Source organism: Falco punctatus (assembly GCF_963210335.1).
Source record: "Falco punctatus genome assembly, chromosome: 17".
Taxonomy (NCBI): Eukaryota; Metazoa; Chordata; class Aves; order Falconiformes; family Falconidae; genus Falco; species Falco punctatus.
The window spans coordinates 7,561,632-7,585,075 of NC_137597.1; the positions used below are offsets into that span (position 1 = coordinate 7,561,632).

Consider the following 23,444-nt stretch of genomic DNA (forward strand, 5'->3'; position numbering starts at 1 on the left):
GCTGCCACAGCCATCTTTTCACCTCTGCAGTAAACAAACGCTCTTGGACGGTCCATACATGAAGCAGTTCCTTTGAAGAGTGCTTCACATCTCAGCTCTCTTCAAGTCTTGATATCAACAAGGACAGTATTTTGGACTAAGACTTGAAAGTTTAGGTCTCCCAAAAAAGACTCCCATGCATATATCACACTTTTGGCAGTTTCAGAAACCTCCTGTTCTTCAAGGCAAAGCAGTTTGAAAGACAAAAGATGTACAATTAAATCTAAAGAAGTAACAATATGAAATAAGAGACGTTTATACTACCATTTCCTTGCATAATGCAAGCTTATAGGATACGGAAGAAAAATCTTTGTTTGCACACTATCATAGATATTGACAGACGCTTAAGAAGTCAACAAATTCAATGTGTTAAGAAGCAACCTTTTAATAAAGAAAGCAGAACCATACTTTGCTGTTAACAAATGTTTTGAAAGAGGCTTATAAAATTAAATCTAAGCCAATTATCTGGTGCATCTGCAGCTGAGAAGGAAGTGTCAATACTCCAAACATCTGCTCAGTTTGCATCCCCTCCTTTCTTCCAGAGGAAGTATTAGCTTCCAGTTGTACAAACGATTAAGAGAGCAATAAGGTATTGCTCAACAAAAACTATTTTCTTAGATGCTTACAGACTAAGGCCAAAGAAGAAATTCATATGTTAAGCACCATTACCAACACGGAAGCCTGTCAAAGATATCAGTTTGAATAGCACGGCTTTCTTCCTTGCCCGCCACACCTAGGGGTCAGCTAGCCACCAGGGCTGAGGCTTGTGAGAGCAACGAAATCAAACCATCGTGGCAAGCACACTCCAGTCACACTGGAGTTGGCTGATGTCAGAGACTGGAGAGCAGGAGGACCTTGATGTTTTCCCTAATGAAGCTGAAGGGTGAAAGAAGAGTTCTCAGCCACTGGAATAAACAGAACACAACAAGAACAAATTAGCTCAGTTTCCAAACCAACATCCTTTCACAGGCTCAAGGTACGAGTGAAAAACCACCCTGTACCTTTCCCTCAACAGAGCTATGATCCCCTCAATGCTGATGCCATGAAAGCGGCTTGTAGTAAACATTAAATTTTAGCCAAGACACACAAAGGAAGAAAGAACCCTCTGGAAGTCACAGCTCCAGCCTTGTCCACTCACCCTTGGCACAGTCCATTCAGCTGGAGGCCAGAACGCTGGGAGCACTCACAGGCCACAGCACTCGCAGCACCTAGGCAGAAACAGGAGGGGTTAGGACAGCGTTTCTCAGGGCTACAACTCTTCCAGCTGCTCTGCGAACTGCACCTTCAGTGCTGAACAGACTGGGGAGGAGGGTAGTGTATTTTCCTGGATATTCAAGCATGGATTATTTATAGGTCATCAACTCAAAATGTGTGAGAACCGAACAGACCATCCACCAAGACCAGCCTGTGCTTCCAGACAGGATCCATATTCTAGATGCCATCTAAACAGTTCCAGAAATAAAGATTAGGCTAAAGCAAATGCTGGAAACTCCCCTGCACCTCCTCAACCCATCCCCCGAGTATTCTGCTGAGACTCGTGTTATCCTCGTACAAACCCTCTTTTCATGAGGCAGCAGTGACAGGACTCATTTACTTTGAGGGTTTTACTTTGGTTCTCCTGGCTTCTATCATAACCTCAAATATTACATTAAAAAGGCTTTTAAAACATAACATTCACAGCAGCGCAGGAGCTTTTCATTGCAGCTAGCTTCTTCCCTGCCTGTTTGCGTGTGGCACCTTCACATTAAGTGCACGAGTTAAGATGTAGATTAGCAAGGCAAGAAACCTTTGCCCTTGGCATCGACACTCAGCTGTGACAGGAAACTTCAGGCTTTTTTTCTATGAAGTGTAGAACCACTCATTACACATTGGCAGGGAAGTGCACATCTCCAAACTATACACATTTTGTCTTAGATAAGCAAAAGACTCAAGTGTTTATAAATATGAAAAGTTCAGCAGCTGGCTAAAAAGTTAATTCTCCAGTCTCACTTAATGAGCTTTGGGGAAAGTGGTAGGGGGATTTGTTCAGAAAGTAAGGCAGAGTGTCACAGAAAGCAGGACTTGCCAGACAGGGCTCTATTTAGTCCTATTTTCTGTCTCTAGATGGCTGCTGTCAGCAAAATGGCAAGGAATCCTCTAATGGGGAGCTGTGGAACAAACAGAACGAGAAATGTTCTCTCCTGATCTTGCAATGTAAAAATTAGCCAATTTTTAATTTAAGTCCCATGACTTCTTCCTTTGTTGTGAATGTATCAAGTGATCCATATCAAAACAGTTTGAACATGGACTGTCTTAGGATTTTATCCAATTCCCTGAACAAGGAAGTTGTTTCCAGTAGGATTCAGCAGGAACACTGCTGAAATGTTTTTCCAGTACTTTAATATTAACTAATACTGGTCCATTCCAGTGGCATAAGGATCAGACTTAAGAAAATGTGACTGATTTGCTTGGAAGGTAAGCATGTTAGGAGTTTTCAGGAACCTCCATGACTATTGACAGTGTCTGATGTCACTATCTCTAGCTTACTTGAAGTCAGACTTGGTGTCTTTGTAAGATACTACAGAAGGAATTGTACATGTCACATTTGCAAGATGATATATACCTACCCAGTTCTCCATCTATGTAATTACTAAAAAATAAAAATTCATACTGAATGGAAAAATAATCAGACCCATTTGTCTGCACTTTCAACAGAAGGTTTTCTTTATGTAACAGAGTATTTCTCAGGTTGCTCAGTGAACTGTGTATCGTCGCCCCATTTGCATACCTCCTTCCTTCTGTCACTGAGAAAATTCTGAACAGCAACTACATAAACAGAGCTGTCTGACTATCAAGAACAAAGTAATTCACCAAGAGATCAGAAATCTAGCTGAAACAATCAGCAAGGCTGAGCTCTTACCCACTGACAGCCCTTGCACTCGTACTGCAGGTCACAGAGAGCTCTCTACCACTGCCTATTCCACCGACTCACATGGTACACCCTCCCTTCATCAAAGACCATTAAAAGTCTGAGTTGCAAAAGATCTAGCAAGAGCAACTGTGGCTAACTGGATCCGTAAACGCTCAGTGCTCTGCCAGCACCAGTCCCTTGCACTTTCTACCTGTGCAAGACAATGAAAAATCCCTCTGGCACCTGCTCCCAGGGCCAGGGAGCAGAGCAGGACTGCCTCCTGCTCCAGAGGGAGCCAGCTCACAGCCGGTGCCAGTGCTCAAGTCTGTTGATGGTGTATTATGCTGTATACATTGGAACTAGTAAATGCTTCATTGTGATTTTTGGCCACTTGGAATATTTTTAGCAATTTGCCAAGGTTTACCCTGTGATTTATTACGGAGGAAACAAACTCAAGCACTAACCAATGAAAATATGTAAACTCAGACTTTTCCAGTCAATAGAAAGGTATTCAACTTCTTAAAACCCTTTAGAGGCACGCAGTTTGCTGAAGGTTAAATTGCTGGAAATAACAGTTTGATTAAGAAGCAACTGAAATGTAATTTAAGGAGTCACACTTTAAGTCAGATTGACAACAAAAAATTCCATATACACAATACTTTCCAACTGTTATTCCTAAAACTGTGTCCTAGATTTGCTGGAAATATATTTTGTATTGCTTTTGTGTATACTACCTAGAACTTCATTATCTCAAACTACTATATTTAATAAGTTAAACACACAGTATCATGAAAAAATACTTGAAATAAATACACAGGAAAAAATCCATTAATTCATTTAGAAAGCTTAAAGCACTAGAACTACCTGCAGATAATTGCTTTATTATAGTGTTCTTGGGTGGAAAGGAAGGTGTCATTACATAGAAGGTAAATTTCCATTTTTGGTATGAAAATTCAACTAGATGCTACTGCCACATACCCCCAGAACACAGGAGATAATGCTGTATAGTGTTAGCAGCCATCACAGCATTATCTGTAGTTAAAATACTGAAGCTCTCTACAAGTAAAAATATTTGTCTGATATTGAATATTGTTGTTTCTTACAAGTGTTCTGGATGTTTCTGAAAACACCAGGAATGGGATCAAGAGTACCATAATCTAATAAAATGAGGAAGAATATTAGTCATTAGAGTATGATTGGGAGTTAACATTTCTATCTAAATAGCAGAATACTGGAAGATGGTATTTCTTTCTCAGCTAGCAATCTCAAGAAATTAATAGAGAATTCACATCTTGTCTGTTTATTTCGATACAGTTTCCACTCTTGCCAGTATTGAACTAGCACAGTGAGTGGCAAGAATCCCTTTGTCTGTGCCTGACACCACTGAGACTTGGTTGGTGGAATGATGCAGCAATACGCATGATTCTTGATCATCTTTTCAGCTGAATAGACACTATCCATCCTTGCCTATAGAAAACAAGCGACATAAACACGCTGCCAAACGACCAAACTCCGGGAGTTTTTTCCCCGCACATTTGGACATATCACTCTACATTCAAAATGGCATTACACAAAGCTAACTAATTCGTACAAGGTCTTATTTTGGTTCAAGAAACCCAGCAGAGAGAACTTCACCAAGCAATTCTTTGTTAGCATAACATTTGACCTTGTATCTCTTTGGAAATCATACAACTTTGCTAATGCAGTCCTTACAGAATTAATCAAGCAGATAGTTAGATCCTAGTTACTATGAACCCAGCCAATTATGAGTAGCACTGAAATTTGTCACTGGCATGTCCAACTACATTTTCCAACATAAAGATCAACAGAACTGTGTGGAAATGAGGCCCCACTCTCAGACCTGCATGACTTGGGCACTGCAGACTAGAATCACTAGCAAAGCCAACGCTTTTAGGAATGAAGTATTCTTGAGAAAAAAGGCTTACCTCCCAGGTCGCCATTACCTGCTGCATTAAAACAGCAAGATGACATAACACCTCTCACCCTCTATTTTGACTAGCAAAGCTAGAATAAATGATTCACTGAGTGTTTGGAACTCTTTATTTGCCACTCTGCTCTACTGCATGAGATCCACTGTTCAATAGAGGCCAAATATACTGCATGGTTTAGTTTGAGGAGTGGGGAGATGAAGCTGCCTATGCAGTTTCTCCCTCCATCAAATTAAGACAGCACCGTTTTCAGAGTCCAGAAAGATGACAAGATTACAGCCAGCAGCAATGTTAACAGATAAGCGAGGAAAAGAAATCCTTAAAAAAGCAGGGCAGAGAGAGGGAGAAAGACACACAGAAGGCACCTGCAGAAACAAATGGCTCAATAGTAGACATATTTACATATACTTAAAGCAGCACAGATTAGAAATTTATCTAGCTAAAAGTCTGATTGCCATTATCAAGTCCAATTTCTGTCCTTGAACAGGTACTCAAATGATAGATCTGTGGTCACCGAACACATTCTCCATCTAGTAACCAGAACCAGATGAGATATAAAACCATTGATCTAGTTCCCAAAAGGTGAGTGATAGCTAACCTAACTTCTGAACCTGGCTTACATCATGCTAGTACTCTTCAATGTTCACCAAGAGACCTGGTTTTCCAGCAGTCCAGCCTGCCTTCTACTCACTTCTTAAAATCTCCAGGCACTTGCACTGCAGTCTTCCACTTCTATGAGTATAAAATTCACACTCAACGCAGTGCTCTGTGGCAAAACTGCTCTGGTGCTGAAATGCTGCGCTCTCACCGTACGAGTGCAAATTAAAGCCATGGTATGTTATAGTAACAGTTCACCTTCTTGTCAAAACAGACATTTTGCCCAAACTTCAACAAGTGTTTGTAACTAACTAGATTCTAACAAAAGCAGATAAAATAATTCATGCCTCAAAAGCGTGAGACTGACTGGAGCCTACCTCACCATGGACCTCAAAACTCCCAAAGGTCCCACATATTACCTAAGCATATTGACAGAGACAATACTTACAGTTTTAGCAAAAATGACCATCAGCTCAGGGAACTGGTGCGTAAGGAGGGCAAGCATCGCTGAAAAGGAACATAGGCCTGCTGTGAAATGGATGAAAAAGGGAAGTTCCTTCTGTGGGTAAACTGAGACTTCATGAAATGCTGGAAGGAAAAAAAAATGAAGGATATTGACACTTGATAACTGAGGACAGTTTTCTGAATTATTTATACAGTCTTGTAACTCAGTTTTAGACTTTCAGCAATAAGCGTGGACTCAAGACTATTGTGCAGTACATCTTAGGTCCCAGTACTTAAACTTCTAAAAAAATTTCCCCCTACTTTAAATGCTTGTCTGCAGTATTAACAGTCACTACATCTTTCTCTTCCCAATTGCCTTTTCACTTGCATAGGCTTGATTTTTGAAGCATTTCATCAGGCTTCATTTTTGGTACCTACTCTTTTAACGGGACAGAGGGAAGAGCTGTAAAATTCACAAGGTGTCAAAACTACCTAGAGCAATTTAAACAATTCAGGTATTTTCAACCCTCTGAAGCATTAATCCTGTTACCTGAAGAGAACAGCACACCTCCCCATCCTATAAGCAGCTCAGCAAGCACAAAACCACCGTCATGTTACATACACAAGCAAGGTAGCTCCTTAACACTTTTCAAAGATTTCTGGCTACAGTAAATTTTTTCAGAGCAGCTGACAGAGTAGACCTCAAAGAAAACAGTACCAGGACTAGGTTATAAATTCTGTACGTAGCAGCTCCTTGCAATTTCCAATCTATGGTAACAAAATCAAAAGAAGGTGATTAGACAGCCTAAGGGCTGGCATGTGGAGCTTTCAGCACTCAAGACACTACTACCGGTTACTAGCTGAGGACCTGTTTGGTGAATTTGCAATTACTGGCTCTGAATACCTGCAGCTCTGACTTCTATTCAATGATTTTAAAAGGTTTTTAAATAAAGAAAAAAGTTTCTATAGATATGAGTAACTCAAAGGCTGCACGCTTCTTGACAAGCTGTTTTAAAAAAATAACAAAAGCTTCAGAATTTAAGTAAGCCTTTTCGTAAAACAAGAGAATACAATCGTACTCATTCTTAAACTGAAGGCTGAGAAGGAAAGAGACACTTTACCCTCTCAGCTCCTGTTCCTGAATGCTGTCCCAGGAAAGCTACCATTATAAGAGAAAAATCAGCAAGTGGCTTGTGCTCTGGCAACTCATTAATGGCAAAAGGCTTGAGTTTTGGTTTGCTTTTAAGTGTGATTCTGGAGCACAACTAAGTAGAACATTTGGAGTTCCATGTCTAACGCCCATCAGAGATGCTCAATGTCACCGCAGAGATTATCAATTCACCTTTGTAACAGGCAGCCAGCCCTGCTAGTCTGACAACAGTCACACACTCCTCTTTACTGAGCAGCCAAAAGAAACCACTTCTCTACTATGGAACGCTTTGATGCTCTCCACATGTAGAAACTCACCTGATTCTTAAAATATGGAGCAATATAATGTAGGACAGGTCCCAACATGAGTTAGGAAAGCGTAAAAATATAGGAAGGATTCTTTTTGCAATAGTTTTTCCTACACTGGGAAATTAAAAACAAATCCAAAATAGGTAAGGACAACTAAAGGCAATTCTATACATTCACAGCCATCTAAGAATTGTTACTAGTCAGACCAACACAGGACTTTTGAATCATTGATTTGGTCAACATTATTTTAAATAGATAAATTTTAAAAAATTAAGTGTCAAGATTTCTTAAGTACTGCAATAAAAGTGCTAAGATGATTTTATTTATGGGTAGGTTTATATTTAAAACATAACAGGAATGCGTGAGTGATCGTGTTGAAATATCTGCATGTGTTGGTGTTTAATTATGCTGGGAAGTCTACAATTTAGGGTTAGTTGCTAACCAAGGAATTCCTTGTGCAATATCCTGCATAAGTGAGAAATGAGTAATTTAAAGCAGTCTGGGGGCAAATTTAAATTACACATTTTAAATATAACTTCAGGCTTTAAAATAGAAACATGTATGTGTAGCTTTCCTTTCCACAGCTGTGGTCTCAGTGGGTCTGCTGGTGCTTTTGCAGTAGCCCTTTCCAGTCCTGTGGGACGTGTGTTTCTTCATGATGAAGTTCACCCCCAAAAGAATTCTATCAACGTCTGTAATTAACAGCCCAATTCTAATCTAAATTAATGCTGTTTTCCTAAATATGATGACCATGGGGCTCTAGTAATTTAGCTTGTTTGCCTTACCTAAAGAAAACCCCCATGTAGGCTCATAATTGCATAAAGTAATCTTGAAGTAACGAGCAGCTGGAGATGACTGACTTTTCAGTGTCAAATGCTAGTATAAATCCATAAAAATACCTACACAGGTAGGAAGTTGCAGGAAGCATACTGTCCAACAATACGTATTCTATGAAGCTATAGATTAACCAAGGATTCTCTGTAAGATCACAGGTTCTGCTAGATACCTGAATGCAGGACTGGAACCAAGCATTTATCACTTGCTAAAAGGAAATGGCTCCTCTACAACAGTCGCCAAATCCATGACTTTTCAAAGTAATTTAAGGTACTGGTCTATTTTGTTGTTCTCAGAGTTGGCCAAACTTAAGTCTGAATGTACCACACACAGACTTCACCTTTGAAGGACCTAAGCTAACATTTACCACACACACACGTCAAGTGCTTCAGGATCGTTTGGGAGGGACATCAACAAATAGCTGAATCTCCTTCACAGGAAGCTCAAACTAAAAAAATCCCAGTAAGGTAAATACAGAATACCACAAACTGAACATGTCCCTAGCTTATGTTTTATTATCATTACTGCTTAGAAACCACTTACTTGGCAACAGTTCTCTGTCTGCTGTTTCTGTGCAACTCGGATAGGGATAGAAAAGATGACCTTTCTCTAACGGGTATGGGATCATCCTAAATGCTGGAAAAAAGAGCGAATGGCATTAGATCTGTATCTAAACCAGCTTCTCACAAAGAGAACCAATCATGTTTGAGGTGAATAAAGGCAGAGATTAGTCTACTGTACAGGAAAAAATAAAACAAGGAGAGATACTTACTGCCTTCCCATGTACAGTGCAGCAGGTTTAGAGCCCCTTCTATCCTCTTCCAGTGCTGGAGGTGAAAAAAAGCATATGCTACTGCCTCACTGTCCCCTCGTTTCAGAATATGCTCTGGAGGTAGCACTAAGCTTTTCATTTCTAGTAAATACTGAAAGTAAAAACAAGAAGCACACTTGGTTACACAGAATATTCCAAAATCGTTAATCATGAAACATAAATGATCATTTGAGGCATAACTGACCATATCACACAGGGGCCAACATCTACATGCTGCAACAGCCCAACCCTGACAGCACAGACAGCCAGCACTCACACACGAAGAGCAGCAAAACACACATCTGTGTACAAGACTCTTAAACTGGGGTTTTTTACACACAAAATACCAGGAAAAAACCCACCACCAAACAACTTCCGTAAGGCAAAATAAAAACACATTCTTGTGGAATATACATAAAGTATAATGCTGCAGGTACAATACCAATGAGCTGCAAGTTTAGGCTAAAAAAACCCCAAACAAAACCCCAAACCAACCGTATTTTCTGCTCATCATTTAATCACTGAAAGTTTCAATGTAGGAGGCTAAGTACTTATCAGCTCTCAAGTATGAGTAGTAAACCATAAGGTGTCAGTATGCTAACCAAAGGAAGAATAATAAACCAAATTCAGGAAAATCTTGTTTTAATGTGGTTTTGCTGGACTACCACAAAGTATCTCTGATTTCAGATTTTTTCAGTTTCAGCCTTCTTCCTACATCAGCAGAACATCTGATGCACAGAAGGGTCAAAGAACACAAGGAGTAATCATTTTCCATTTCCCTTGAAACACAGGACATGCAATTTTGTTTTCTCATGGTACATTAAAAAAAGACAGGTATTCAGCTGAACTTAGCTTTTAAAAACAGATGAGTAATTTTTACAAGAATGAAATAACAGTTTCAGCTCTAGTATTTACCTGTGAGTTGTCCTCTGCTAGCATATAGTGTCTTATTCAATAACAGCCAAAGTTAATCCACATCTTTGATCAATGTAGCTGGCAATTCCTTTGACTGTCTCCCAAAGTGTAAGAATGCAGCTAACTCACCGATTTATTTCAGCAGATGCCACAAACTATGAGATTATTTACTAATCCAGTTTGAGGACTTAACTTTTCCCATTCAGATTCTTGAAGGAATGTAGGAGGGGTTGTGCCCCGGCCAAATAAAGCACATTTACTGCCTGGCTAGGTTCTTCTCTTAGTGCCTTGGGCCTACGCTCCGGAGGGTAATATTCTTGCTAATCCCCTCTAATCCTCTTCAATTATTTTTTTTTATTATTTTTTTTTTTTTTAACACAGTAAAGGATCACTCACACAGTGCTGCTGTGGGAAAATGGTCTCAAATATCTGACCCTTGACCTGACTCCTCATGCTCTCCGCAGCGCCCGCTTTTCCATTGTGCTAACTGCACAGAGCACAAGGGACTATAAACGCGATAGCAGCAATGAAGCCCCACTGCAAGTATTGCCACAACATGCCAGTGCTGAACCCCAGGCTTTGGCTGTCTTTGCGCCCGTGTTACCACACAAACAGAAAAATTCCAAAGTCTGGCAGGTCTTTGTGCCCTTGTTTAAAACAGGCAAGGTATCAGCACTGAAAATACGTGGGGTTTTGCATGTTTAAGAAAATCTTTACACACAACACAAATCTATAAGATATTCAGGAGATGACTGGACAAGATTGTTTCTTATGTTACCAAAGTCTAGTTACACATCTCTGATTTGAAATGGCTTGAGCACCAGTTTTCTAGCACTCTTTAAAGGTCGTCCTAACTTTTGAAACAAAACCCATCCTTGTAGAAGCATAACTCAGAAAAAGAGAAACAAACATTTTATTTTCCTTACGCAAAATTATGTTATGTGCAAAGACAACCACTTCCATCAGATGCAAGAAAAGGATTTCTACTTTACATACTCATTTATTTTTAGTCCATAGGACAAAACAGACTGCCAATTCAAGAACCAGATTTTCTTCCCCACTAATCCACTGTAACCCATTGGGCAAGTTATTTCACTTGTCTGTGCCCCTGTTAACTTGTTTGAACCCTTGTTCACCTGTTTGCGTTGACTGTGAGCATTTTAGAGCTCTAGGTTGCCAGCACTAACAAAATTCTGTCCTGCCATCAAATGAATTGCTGTTTCAAAGCAATACTGTAATAAAAAAAATCATGAAGATGACTGGATAGGTATACAATTAGAAAACAAGATCAAATTACTGAAACCTGGAATCAGTTTCCATGATTGCCTGTAGAAGTACAGAACATATTTTGTTAACAGCCTGTCTGAAATGGTATCTAACTTCTCTAAAAAGGTGTGTGAGGCTCCTGAAACAACTGGAGGATATACAAAATAAAAGAACTTTTAGATAATGATAATGCGTTATAATCTTCTTCCCCTAAAGGCAGAGGCTAAAGAAAAATCTGTCTGAGACTGTCTGAAATGAACTTGCTACGCTCTTGATCAGTCATGCAAACAAGCAGCAATTTCTCCCAGCAATTAGCTTTCTCAGTGCACATTCTATTAGACTGGACAGGCAGACAGAATAGAGCGGCTGGATAATTCGAGGCTTCACAGCAATAGTCACCGGGACTCCATGATCATTTGCAGAGGATTAGGTCCAGGACTAAGCCAAGCTTCTGCATTCAAACTGAATATATCACCAACACAGTACAGTAAAAAGCAACGTTAAGATTTTATTTTCACTCAGTGCTCAGCAGAATCTGTATCTTTACCATTTCAAGTAATGCCAGACATTAAATTGCAGCCTGTAGCGATACTTAATCTTGTTTACATGTGGATGAAGAAAATAAGTGATTGTAGATCTTTCAGTAACCCGAGTTCTAAAACCATGCTCAGAAGCACAGCAGAAAGTATTTTGAAATACTATGAGTGGTTATTGTTTGGAGAACCTAATTTGGCTTCAGGGATTTAAAATATTTAAATTTCTATTTGTTAATGCTTACCCTTACCCAATAAAGGACCTTCAGAAAGAGATTACTCCATTTTTCATGAGTTAAAAAATTCTGAGTTTAATTTTTTGGAAAAAAAAAAAACCAAAAAAAACCAAAACACATTTGATCATCACCTACTGCAAACAACTAATTCTGGCCACTGAACACTTATGATCTAAATACTAGTGTGTTTAACAACTCAATGGCTGGAGTTACAACAAACTTCAAGAAAACATGGGACTAGAGAGGCTCCAATAAAAAGTTCATACTATAACATCATTTTTTTCATAAAACGATAAAAGCAGGTTTGATAGGAAATAAAATACTCTTACCTTTGGAACATGAGGGTTAAATTCCACAGCCCTGTGAATTGCTTCCACAGCATTAATTTCTGCTGTACTAAGCCCTCTTTTAGAGGCAGTTTCTGGGGAGAACCTGAAGGGAAAAACCCATGCTGAACAAAAGTAACAAATAATAAATGCTAACCAGGTGTCTATTGATTTTAAGTTTGCAGTTCACTAAAAATTGGCTGATTTATCAAGAACAATAAACAAATCTTTCTAGGAGACAAACATTCCTGTTGATTTTGGTATCTTGACTGTCATCCATGCCCTATGACAAAGTTACATTTAACTTTTTGAAACTTTGTATCAGTCATGTAAAGTAATTGAGTGCCCAGTCTTTCATATGATTGTTACAGCATCACCTACTCTGTGGTAAAGCCAGAATCAGCTGTGCAAGTAGACCAGAAAAAAAGTGAAATGCCAACGTGAACTACCATAAATATCCCACACTCAATCCATAAAACAAAGAACTGCTGAACATCGTGAGCTGGACACTGAAAACAAAATTTACAGAAAAGCACATGTGTATACGTCCACTCCTGAAAAACATCTTCACCTCCATTAACTTCATGGATGCTTAGAAGAAACTGTAAATTACATTTAAACACACACACACACATATATGTATATATAAATACATTTCTAGGAGCAAGTTAAGTGTAACTGCTACATATTGGATTTAGACCTCTCTTTCATGTTTTACAGCATAACCCAAGATTAGCAACAAACCACTGTTTTCACAAATGTACTTGCTTACCTTTCGGAAACAGCTCTGGCTTTTAACAGTGCTGCTGTGTAACATATTGCTGCCGATTTTGGAAGACTGATATCTATGATAAAATAAAGTAATTAAGCTGTAATATTTTAAGGCAAGACAACCATTTTAAACCTACATCCTTTAAGCTTAAAGATTTTTACTTGGGTATACTAGACAATGAATGTAACATCTGGAACATTTCAGCTATGATGAGAAACTCAGAATTTCTTTGCATAGTCTTTCTGGTCACCAGTCATTAGGTGGTAAAGAGTAATATTTTCTTCTAAAGGTACCAAGACACTGAAAGTGAATTCAAGGAGAAATGCATGTATAAATACACACTTAAGAACAGTGTACTTTTCCTGTATTAACCCATGAAGGTTTAAAATAAGCTTCTAATCTTTACTTAGTTTTGCAACTGCACATTAACACTGTGTTTTATACAATACTGAACAAGAGACCGACTAGAAGCTGACAAAAAAAGATTACAGACAGGTAGACAAATTTTAATGAAAATGCAATTTCCATTCTTTTCCATTTCCATGGGAAAAATTCTCTTAGTTGTAGGTTTTGTAGAATATCCAAGGCCAGGTCTGAGCTGACAATTACAGATTAGAAGGTTAGCACTCCACAGCACAAGTTTACTTTAAAAGCAGACGAAGTCTGGGGTCTAATTCCCAAGTACCATGTTGTGTATAGTCAGATGGGTCTTGCTTTTTTTGTAAATCCCATCCTGGGCTTGTCCATCACTTAACAGAAGTCTGGCTGTCGTGTCAAGCAAAACACAGAGGTGCTACAGAGAGTTTGAAGCTCATACTCATTTTTCCAGATGCTCAGGAAAAAAAATCAACAACCCTTTCTTAAGAAAGTGGTGCAATTCCTGATGTTAACATAAAGAAACACTAGGAAAAGAGCCAATGGTTTTGTTAAATTAATACGAACACAGAAGAACACGAACGGGCAAGTAACAGCAGCAGGCTGCTAGGGTAGCCACACATAACAGGCATAGGATTTGGGCAAGAATATCGTACTTTTGATTTCCTGAAGCAATGAAGAACAGAACATACTGACTCCTCAAGGGCAGCGAATGATTGCCACAAAATACTGCTTCCATGTCCCTCAATTCTGAAGGTGATTGAAGGGCAGCTTTGACAGCAGCACTTTGTACATTAATGATATAGGCATTATCTAGGTGGCAAAACTGAGGACAATAAAGTATGTATTTTATTAACCTTTATCTAGACTTGCACAACACCTGAAACACATTAGTTAAGATGGAAAGTGAAAGCAAACTACCACCATTTAATGGACCAAAGCTTGCATACCACTAACCTCTGGCAAGCAGTATGCTTGCATGTTGCTAATCTTTGGCAAGCAACCTCAGTATTACAGAATCACGAGGCCAGGCCTGGAAGATGACAGAAGTGAAAACTATCTTTTCCAGCTTGTTTACATCAATTACTTAGGGGGCTATGTGCTGACTGAAAAAGGTTGATGAATTTAGGCATAATGAGGGACGTAGAAGAGATTAAAAAGTTAAAATAATCCTTGAATTGAAGCAAAGTGAGCTTCAAGATTTCTTTACAGATTAGAAGTAACTTAAAAACATAAAAAGTAATTTGTATGCAATTTAGCTTGCCTAAATTTGACCTCATCATTCAAGAGAAAAAACTTAACTCTGGAAGCGCCTGTTTGTTGCCAATGAACGGAATACAGTCAACCAGCTGAGACTGTGGGTAGGCATCTGCTTTTGGACAGGCACACTTTGCCCACCTCACCTATACTTTCATGTGAAAACACAGTTATTTCCCCAATAACCCTCACTTACCATCATACTTTGCTAAAACTGCCTGAACATCTGCATAAGCTTGTAACTCCAGCAGTGCCTCCAGGAGGTTTTCATGAATATTCAACATGCTGAGAAGTGGAAACTCTTTCATCAACTGCAAATCAGTAAAGAGAAATAAATTAAGCACATACAGAATTGCACTTGAATCCCTGAAATATTTAACAAAACCCAGTACAATAAATTATGCCTTTTTAATGTTCTATTCTTTCACAGTGTCAAACTGGCATATAAGCAGCCTGAAAGGGATTGCATCGTTTCTACCTTATTTTTTTGCTATATTCACCTACTGGAAAGTAAGTATACTGAGGTTCATACAACATGCTCTCAGCTGAAATCTGCACAACTCCTACAGTGAGTTGGTTTGGTCTGTAATATTTTCCTACGAAAAAAGAATTTACAACACACTTTGGGGAAGTGAAAGAAAAATTATGAAGAAGTCTAAAGTTGGCTATTTTGACAAGTTAAGTTGCCAAGTCAAGTGTGTCACAAACCAGACAACAGAATCATGAACATATGACATAACATGCAAAAATTTAAAACCTGCATGTAGGAACCAAAAAAAACTGTTCTCAAAAATAATCCTGGATCATGATGTGCAACTCTCATTGGAAAATAATTCAATTACATTAATTATGAAGCCTAGAAAGGAACTTTATGAATTTGGACAACGTGACTGAAAACAACAGTTGCTGACTATTTTTTTTTACTTTTACTTACATCTCTCATCATTTTTACTGCTTCTCGTATTCGTCCAAGTTTTCTTGCACACATTGCTAGTCTCCTTTTCACATACACCAATACATTGGTGTCTCTTCCTGATTACAAAGACAAAAAAATATAATCTATCAGCTTCATTCTTACCTCTCCTTCCCTCTCCAAAAAAAAAAAAAAAAATCACACCAAAAACACCACAACCTTTTCCTTTCCACATGTAAACGCATAAAATAATTACTACTGCTTTCCCAACCAAGGCCCATCAAGATCCAATGCCAGCAACTTTTAACAAGGTTAAATGACAAAAAAAATTCTGTTTTTTTCCAAAATGCTGGGTGGTATAAAAGAAGGTGCTACTCACACACACCAACTGCTTCATTGGTCTGCTCTACCTATCCAACTTTCCAAGACAATAACGTACTGAGCCTCAGAGAGACAACCCCCCGATGGAACACACAGCGTAACTGCCACCTCCTAAGATTCATTCAGGTACTACAAAAGATCACGTAGCACACCACGCATAAGCATGGCTAAAATGGTAGTAACTGCCTCACTGAATTGGGAATCAAACTAGAATCACTAATTATAACTTTAGTTTCACATTTCTGCTCACACAGAAACAAGAGTTTATGTGATTCAAAAGCCCTTACTCAGCTGTGCTTCGTGCTGGGGACTTTGGGAATGGCAGTTCTGAGATTTTCTGTAGATCATTTCTCCTGCTTTCAGAGCCTGTTTGAAATACTTCTCAGCATCCACAATAGTTGTTGCTTCTTCCTCAGCCAGGAGGACGTACGCAGTGGCACAACTGTAATAAAGGAAAAAACCCACTAATTATTCTGAGGGAAAAAGTTTTGTATTTTTTTTTAAAGTGTTAAAAGCATTAGAAATGGGCAGTTTTTACTTATGTTTAATACCTTAGCATTGACAATATTAAACTATCAAAATATTGACTTGAGTTTAAACTGTGGATGTCAGGAAAACAGAAACCTTTTCCATTTTACAGAACACACACACATTTGGAGAAAGAACAAAAGAAAGAATTATAACAGCAAGTCAAATTATGTTTCTTGAAATATTAAAGATGCTCTAGCAATTGTCTGGAGAGAGGGTTTTTTTTCTGTGTTTGGTTTGCTTTGCTTTTCTAAAACCAGGAGGTAGACATTATACACAAAACCAATGAGACTACATAACAAAACGGATCACAGAAGTGCGTGAAATTCTTTAGTTTGTGTTATAAATGTATTTTCAAATCCCTTACAGGAGTGGCACCTGTGAACTCCAAATACAGCATTACCACAATACTATCACTGAAACACACATGATTTCATATTCAATTCACTGTTCCACATCTAAATAAGATTTCTCATATGTTATTGCTACTGGTAAGAGGATATTTAAAAAAAAAAAGTCTTGCCCAAGAAAAAGGGAGAACAAAAAAGCTGGGTTTTATAGAACAGTTCAACACTTCAGTGCAGCTGACAGCCCCATGTGCAATTCTCACAGAAGCCCCCCTTAAGCTATTCAAGAACTTTGCCAAAAGTAAATTATCAGAACAAGAAACTGACAGTGTGCCCCATAACACTCATCTTTCACGCTAGAAATACAGGAATTGAACATGTACTCTAAAACTTACTCATTGTTCAACTCTAAAGCTTGATATGCTGCTTTAATCCGGGCTTGAGGGTTTCTCTCTCGCCATGCTTTCTGCATAACTGTTGTAAAAACATTGAAAGGCTGGTGAGGGACAGAGACATGGGTGAAACACCTGGGAGCCAACAGAGGCAACGCTGGCTGCTTGGGCACCAGCTCCACATTAATGTTCACTTCCATTTTGCAAATTCCTGTTTGCTATATGATTTTTACAGAGAAGAGTAAACAAGTGTTTTAGTTGCAGTGTGAGTTTCTACCACAAGCAGCAGAATCTTGCAACTTCTCATTACACGACAAATTTAATTTAAGAAAGCAACACCACCAGGAAGATTATTCACTAACCATTTAAGAAGTCCTACATTGAGAAGCAAAGACAGCTTACATAACCAGGCAGATGTACAGTTTCTAAATGGCTACAGAATTTTGGAAACATTTCCCAAGACCTGTTGAAATCTTGGCAGGAGCAATTGTTAAACACAGGTTCTTGCACAGACCTGCACAGAATTTAACTTAAGCTTTCAAACAGAACTTCAAAGGAAGCAGTGACAGACTAAGCTGAGTATTTAGACAACTACCAGATCATAAAAGGTTAAAATTTTTTTTTTATTTCAAAAGCACATTTGAGTGGCATAACACAGCAAAGCCAATTCAAGATGTACTATAATAATGCATCACCTTATCAGGAAGCGTTCAAGGAAACAATTAAAAAGACTAAAATCTATCTACTCAAAAAGGTTGTTCGAATTACAACTTGAATTCAAAAATACTGTTAGATAAGGAGCAAACACAGTTTCAGTGCAATGACTCAACCCCTCCCCGCTATGCTTCCATTAGTGAAAAATGACAATCCCAAACTGAAAACCAACTTCTAGCAAAAGAACAACATACTCTGGGATACCATTTTCTATGCAGAACTAACAGCTTTCACACTAAATAGAGCTCTGAAAGAACTCCAAAACTTTATGTTCATGGAGTTACGTATCTGGCCTATCTCAAGTATGATAAGAAAACTGAAGAATCTATACATGTTTCTTTTGGAACAAAACCTTCTGCTGTCCAGCAAGAATAAAGTGGAAAAATGTTTGAGTTTTCTTTTGGAAACAAAATATTAGTCTTGGCTTAGCAAGCGAGACAATACACTCCATTTTGTGAAACAAAAACACATCGTTCATATCAAGCATGTCACAGCCAGCTGACAACTAACACTTCCGGAACTTGACAAATTGACAATAGTTTGCACCCAGTCTGACAATAACCAGGTAGAGAACATTTTCTGCACTAAACATGTGGAACTCAACAAAAGGATTCTGGAGACTACGCTATTCATTAAGGTTTACATGAGACCACATCTCTGACTGTTGAGAATACAATCCAGGTTTTCAATATCGTGTTGTTAATTATTTGAAAAACATGAAACCTTAAAATACATCAGGATCCTGACAGCCTTAAAGTTAGAGGAGAGAAAGCACAAGGTAAAAGAGCATCTTTTCACTAAATACATCTATTAAACCTCCTTAGCAATGGAGAAAGACTATAATTTCACAAAATATTTGACACAATAGCTTGCGCTACCTTGAAATATATTTAAAAAACACTTTATACTCTCCAACAGTGAAACACCTTATGCATACGACATCAATACCTGTATCTGAAGGCCGAAGGGCATCTGTGTCACACGTGAAAAAGTTCTGATGATCTTGAGCAGACAAATTCATGTCATAGTATGTAAGAGGCTCCTTCCCAGTCACCCACATGTATCTTTAAGAGGAGAAATTTCAGTAAGAGGCACTCCTAGTAAATAGTAATGCTGATATCAAGAGGGATGTCTGACGTGCCTGACAACTGAAGCTACTGCAGAAGATTTTTATTAATAAAAGACTGGAGCTACCAGAATTTTAAAGTACTACTGCTCCATAATCTGTTCAAGTTGTAAAGTTCTACGGGAACTGGCTTCCTAGGAAGCAGCTTTTCTGATGAAATAACATGAGGAGATTTATAATACAGCCATATCACTTTAATAAAGAGAATTTAGATTCAGAAACACTGTATCAGCCTCTGAATATTTTTTTCTCTTACTCTCCAAAAAAATGATGATGTTAGAGTAGTATTTGCATTCTTAACACTGAAACTGCCAAAGCTTGGATAGATGCCTTTTAAACACAGGACTGGCATCAATCACCCCTATAATCTTGCAGGTCTCAGCTGTCTCCTGACATTACTAGTGCAAGCTCTGTGAAGAAGTCATGTGTATGCCCCCAATTAATTTTAAAAATATGCAATGGGAAGTAAGATAATTAATACCTGCTATACTCTGCCCCCCTGAAAAGATTGAGAGGATTTCGCCACACTTTGCACTCTAGAAAAAAAAGAAGTAGTACTTTTTGAGTTAAGAGCACAGAAAATACTACCTTGACTTTAAAATGCAGTAATGCAAATGTACTTTTACTTTCAAAAGCTGCTGTAATTTCATTGTTATACAACCTGAGCACAATCAGACAATCAGTATATTCATAAACTTCTGCTATCCCCTAATATTTTTGCTCCCCAGCATTGCTGGGGTACACAAAAGCACATAGTGGAAAGATTAAACACTGCCATTTACACTCATGTAATGTTTCTCTCACACGTATTCAGAACAGTAAATATCTAATGTTACTGAAACAGTTTTAGCTAAATATGTAATACATTTTCTAAATAGTATTTTTAATAATGAATGTTCAGATCAAAGATGCATTATTGTTTAGTTCATTTTTACCATTCTTAATAAAATGCGTTGTAAGATGCTGGCCTTTCTCCACTTCTTACAAGCACGAAGGTCGTTTAAAAGCCAGTTCATGCAAACCAGCCACAACCTTGAAGCTTAAGGAAAAGCTGTGCTACAGTGTGCTGGGACAGGCTGACAATCACCTGGCATGCTCTGCCTGCTTGTCTCACTCTCTCCAGCGGAGAATGCTGCTGGTGTTGGAGGGCTGTTTTCTGTGCCACCTATCAGGGGCCTCAAATGACTCACAGAAACCTGCTCGATGAAAGATGTGCCGTATTTTCTGAAATGCCACCATTCAAACACCTGTCACAGGAGAAAAAAGCATCAGAAATTTCCATCTGTGACACCCTTCCAACAAACATCAGAGACGAAGAGCCCGTTGTTCATAGCTAGTATATCCCCTTGCAAATAACTATAAACAGAACTTATCTACAAACTAATTATCTGGTTTGGCCTGTCTTGTCATGCAGGATCACCTGCATAACATGAAACAGACTGAAAAACAAAAGTAAAATTTTAGTCAAACATATGTTCCTCCCTCCCAGAGTCATTAGGATAACTTCCAGGGGTCCTCAAGCTACAGCCCCCCAGGGTCCTCAATCCAGCCCCCGGTATTTACAGACACCCCCCACCCTCCCTCCGCCGGGGGTTGTGGGGGGGAAACCAAGCAGCCGCAGATGGCTGCCTGCCACTTCATCTGCACGCCGGCCCCCTGTTTACAAAGTTTGAGGACCCCTGTTCTAGACCCTTTCAGAAAAGGCCTGTATAGGAAAACTGTGCATAGAGGCAAGAACCTCAGGACAGGTGTATTCTTCATTTTACAAAAATATTCTAAAAGAATAAAGCACAAAACAGACAGTTAAACTGACATGTTCTGCCATTCAGAAAAGTACAAAGAGAAAAGGCTGAATTAATAGCAATCAAGTTCACTTATCAGAAATTTGGGTCAAAAATATTACCATCTCTCTCTTCGAGGCCAAAGATACCCGCTTATCACAAGTCCTCAAGCACTGTACCATATTGTCAGTTCTTGACCAACTTCTCTGAGTATTTTCATTACCAAGCAGAAAACCATGTTTAGACAAACTGTATTCTTTACTAGGAAGCATTACTATAAATAGTGGCTGACCAACAACCACTTTTTTCTCTTAAGAGCAAACCTACGTAAAAGACTATCACAAGCACAATCCATCTCCTTATATGACTTTCCTCAAATCCTTCAGTCAAAACCCAAACAATATTACAGCAAACAAGTTGTTTCTGCCACATAAATAAAACACTTTTTAAAAAGTGTGGCTACAAAAAACCACCTATAAAACAGATTTTGCACATTCTGGTAAATAGGTTTAACTGATGAGAAGAGACTTTTTTTTAGCTTTTAGTACTGAAAATAAAGATTAACATGAAAGATTTGTATGTAGTGCCGCAGTCTGTATCAGGGTCAGACAATCATCACTGCAGAAACAGCTGCGCTAGCAGAACTGACCACACAAGCGTGTCCCATTGATTTCACAGTCAGCCACGTCTATGCACACTGTCACACAAAGATGAGCTGAATTATTGGTTCGTTTTCATGCCAAAGTTGTTAAGATAGTTACAAGATGACACATGCATAAAAGTTCACCAAAAGTTACTGTGGGAAGCTAAACCCTTAACTTAGTTTAGGAGAGAGAAAAATCTGTGTTTTCTTCACACACACAGACACAGAGGTCTGCAGTTTGCATGCATGTTTTACTTTTTTAATCTATGTACACATATACTGTTATGTATCTCCTTAATACAAGCCTGAGTTCCTAAAACAGGTACAAGTTATTTTCCTTAGTCTCAACATACAACATAAATAGAAGAATACATACAACAGAGAAGATACTGAGCAAGTTCCTTCCTAGTACAAAGGCACCCTCTAGAGTCTGATAAAAAAAAAAAAAAAAACAAAAACACCCGACTGCTTTTACCCCTAACAAAAGCATTTTAGAGGTGCTAGCTGTTTAAGAAAAGCGGACTACTTACAAATATCAGCCCAGATATAAAAGATGAAGTCACTGTAAGGGCAAAGTAGAATTTCGGAGTCAAAGTGCTTAAGAACACAGTCACTGTTAAGAGAAAGAAAAACAAAGACTTAAACAGAATTGAAAAACAAGTAGCTTTTTATTAAACAAGGCTGAATGAAATGTAATGCAAACACATATCACAACATACCAATTTTGTAGATAATGTTGCTTTGTTAGAGAACCCTGCCTATATATTATTTGCTGTTTGTAGCCATCTGTGCCAGTGATTTAGGTTATACACCCAATCTAAAATAAGCCAGTGTAAATTCTTAGACCAAGCTGCCTACAGTTTCAGCCATATCATGGCTGGCGGACCACAACAAGCCAATGCAATCTATTATTTCATTTTAATCTAAACTCAAAACGCACTGTTTTGATGTAAGTTCACAGTCAGCGTTAAGAACATGCATCTTCCACAGACCGCTCCTTCCCACCACTCGTACCACAAGGCCAGGAACGCAGCTGCTGGTGCTGCTCCAGAGGGGATGTTGTCCCCACCTGCCCAGCTGCTGTCCTCTGCCACCGGCCCGGCCCGGGGGGAAGCTGGGGGGCCCAAGGCGGCCCGGCCGGAAGCTGGGGGGCCCAGGGCGGCGCGGCCCGGCCCGGCGGTGACGGGGAGCTCGGCTGCCGCAGGCTCCCCCCGGTCAGGGCTCCAGCCTAGCAAGGGCCCCCAGGTGCCTGCTGGGGTGCGAGGTGGCCGAGGCACCACGAGAGCCGACTCGGGTGCTTCCAACCGTCGCGGGTCTGCAGAGGCCCGGGCTGCAGGCGCAGCCCCGGACACCGGGGTGCCCCCAGAGTCACGGCACTGCGAGAGCGCTCGGTGTGTCGCTGCGGGAGGCCCAGGACGCGGGACCGGCCCGCAGGTAGCTACCAGGACGGACCGGCCCTGCCCGGCGGTCCCGCAGCAGCCCGGCGCGGGCGGAAGCAGCCTCCCCGCGGCGAGCCCTCAGCCCCCCGGCGCGGCCCGCCAACGTCTCACCGGCCGCCAGGCTGTCCCGGAGCCGCAGCGGCACCCGCAGCACCACGTAGAAGAGGCCGAGCCCAGCGGCCACGGCCAGGAGCCCGCGAGCCCACGGCGCCGCCGCCGCCGCTCGCCGCCGTAGTTGCTCCCAGCGCCGCAGCGCCGCGGCCGCCCCGGGGCACGGTGGGCCCCGGCTGCTCCCGCCGCCGTCCGCCATGGCCGCCACCGGGGGACGCCGGGAGAGGGGCGGGGCGGGGGGCGGGGCCCGGGGGGCTCCGCCAGTGTGGGCAGCCAGTTCCCCGCGTCCATCGCCGCTCCCCCGCCGCGGCGCGGGCCGGGAAGCCCCGAGGGCCCCATAGCCGCCCCCGACCGCTCCGGCTCTGCC

The 23,444-nt window shown here is 40.1% G+C and overlaps 1 protein-coding gene across 2 annotated transcripts; it reads right to left on the reverse strand.

The window, feature by feature from the left end:
• Positions 1-403: 403 nt before the first annotated feature.
• On the reverse strand, positions 404-23,421 carry ST7L (suppression of tumorigenicity 7 like). Of its 2 annotated transcripts, none has more exons than XM_080367116.1 (16): positions 23,078-23,421; positions 22,058-22,140; positions 20,191-20,350; positions 19,585-19,639; positions 18,926-19,041; positions 17,267-17,345; positions 16,284-16,438; positions 15,637-15,734; positions 14,899-15,013; positions 13,071-13,143; positions 12,302-12,404; positions 8,984-9,134; positions 8,755-8,847; positions 5,924-5,982; positions 1,178-1,247; positions 404-944 (listed from the first exon to the last, which is right to left on the reverse strand). In XM_080367116.1, exons 1-15 carry the CDS (start codon positions 23,274-23,276, stop codon positions 1,194-1,196), a joined length of 1,593 nt encoding a protein of 530 aa, XP_080223242.1. In that variant the 5' UTR covers positions 23,277-23,421; the 3' UTR covers positions 404-944; positions 1,178-1,193. The 2 variants fall into 2 exon arrangements, with proteins under 2 accessions (XP_080223242.1, XP_080223241.1); XM_080367115.1 differs by having other exon boundaries at positions 5,924-6,063.
• Between the last annotated feature and the right edge of the window lie 23 nt (positions 23,422-23,444).

What these genes read in the sequence shown, in the direction of transcription:
- ST7L (XM_080367115.1), bottom strand. Translation starts at nt 23,276, where the DNA reads ATGGCGGACGGCGGCGGGAGCAGCCGGGGCCCACCGTGCCCCGGGGCG. An exon ending in AAGCAGGCAGAGCATGCCAG is followed by an intron (nt 19,640 to 20,190) that starts GTGATTGTCAGC and finishes TTTTTTTTCTAG; the next exon opens with AGTGCAAAGTGTGGCGAAAT. An exon ending in CCTTCGGCCTTCAGATACAG is followed by an intron (nt 17,346 to 18,925) that starts GTATTGATGTCG and finishes TTTTTACAACAG; the next exon opens with TTATGCAGAAAGCATGGCGA.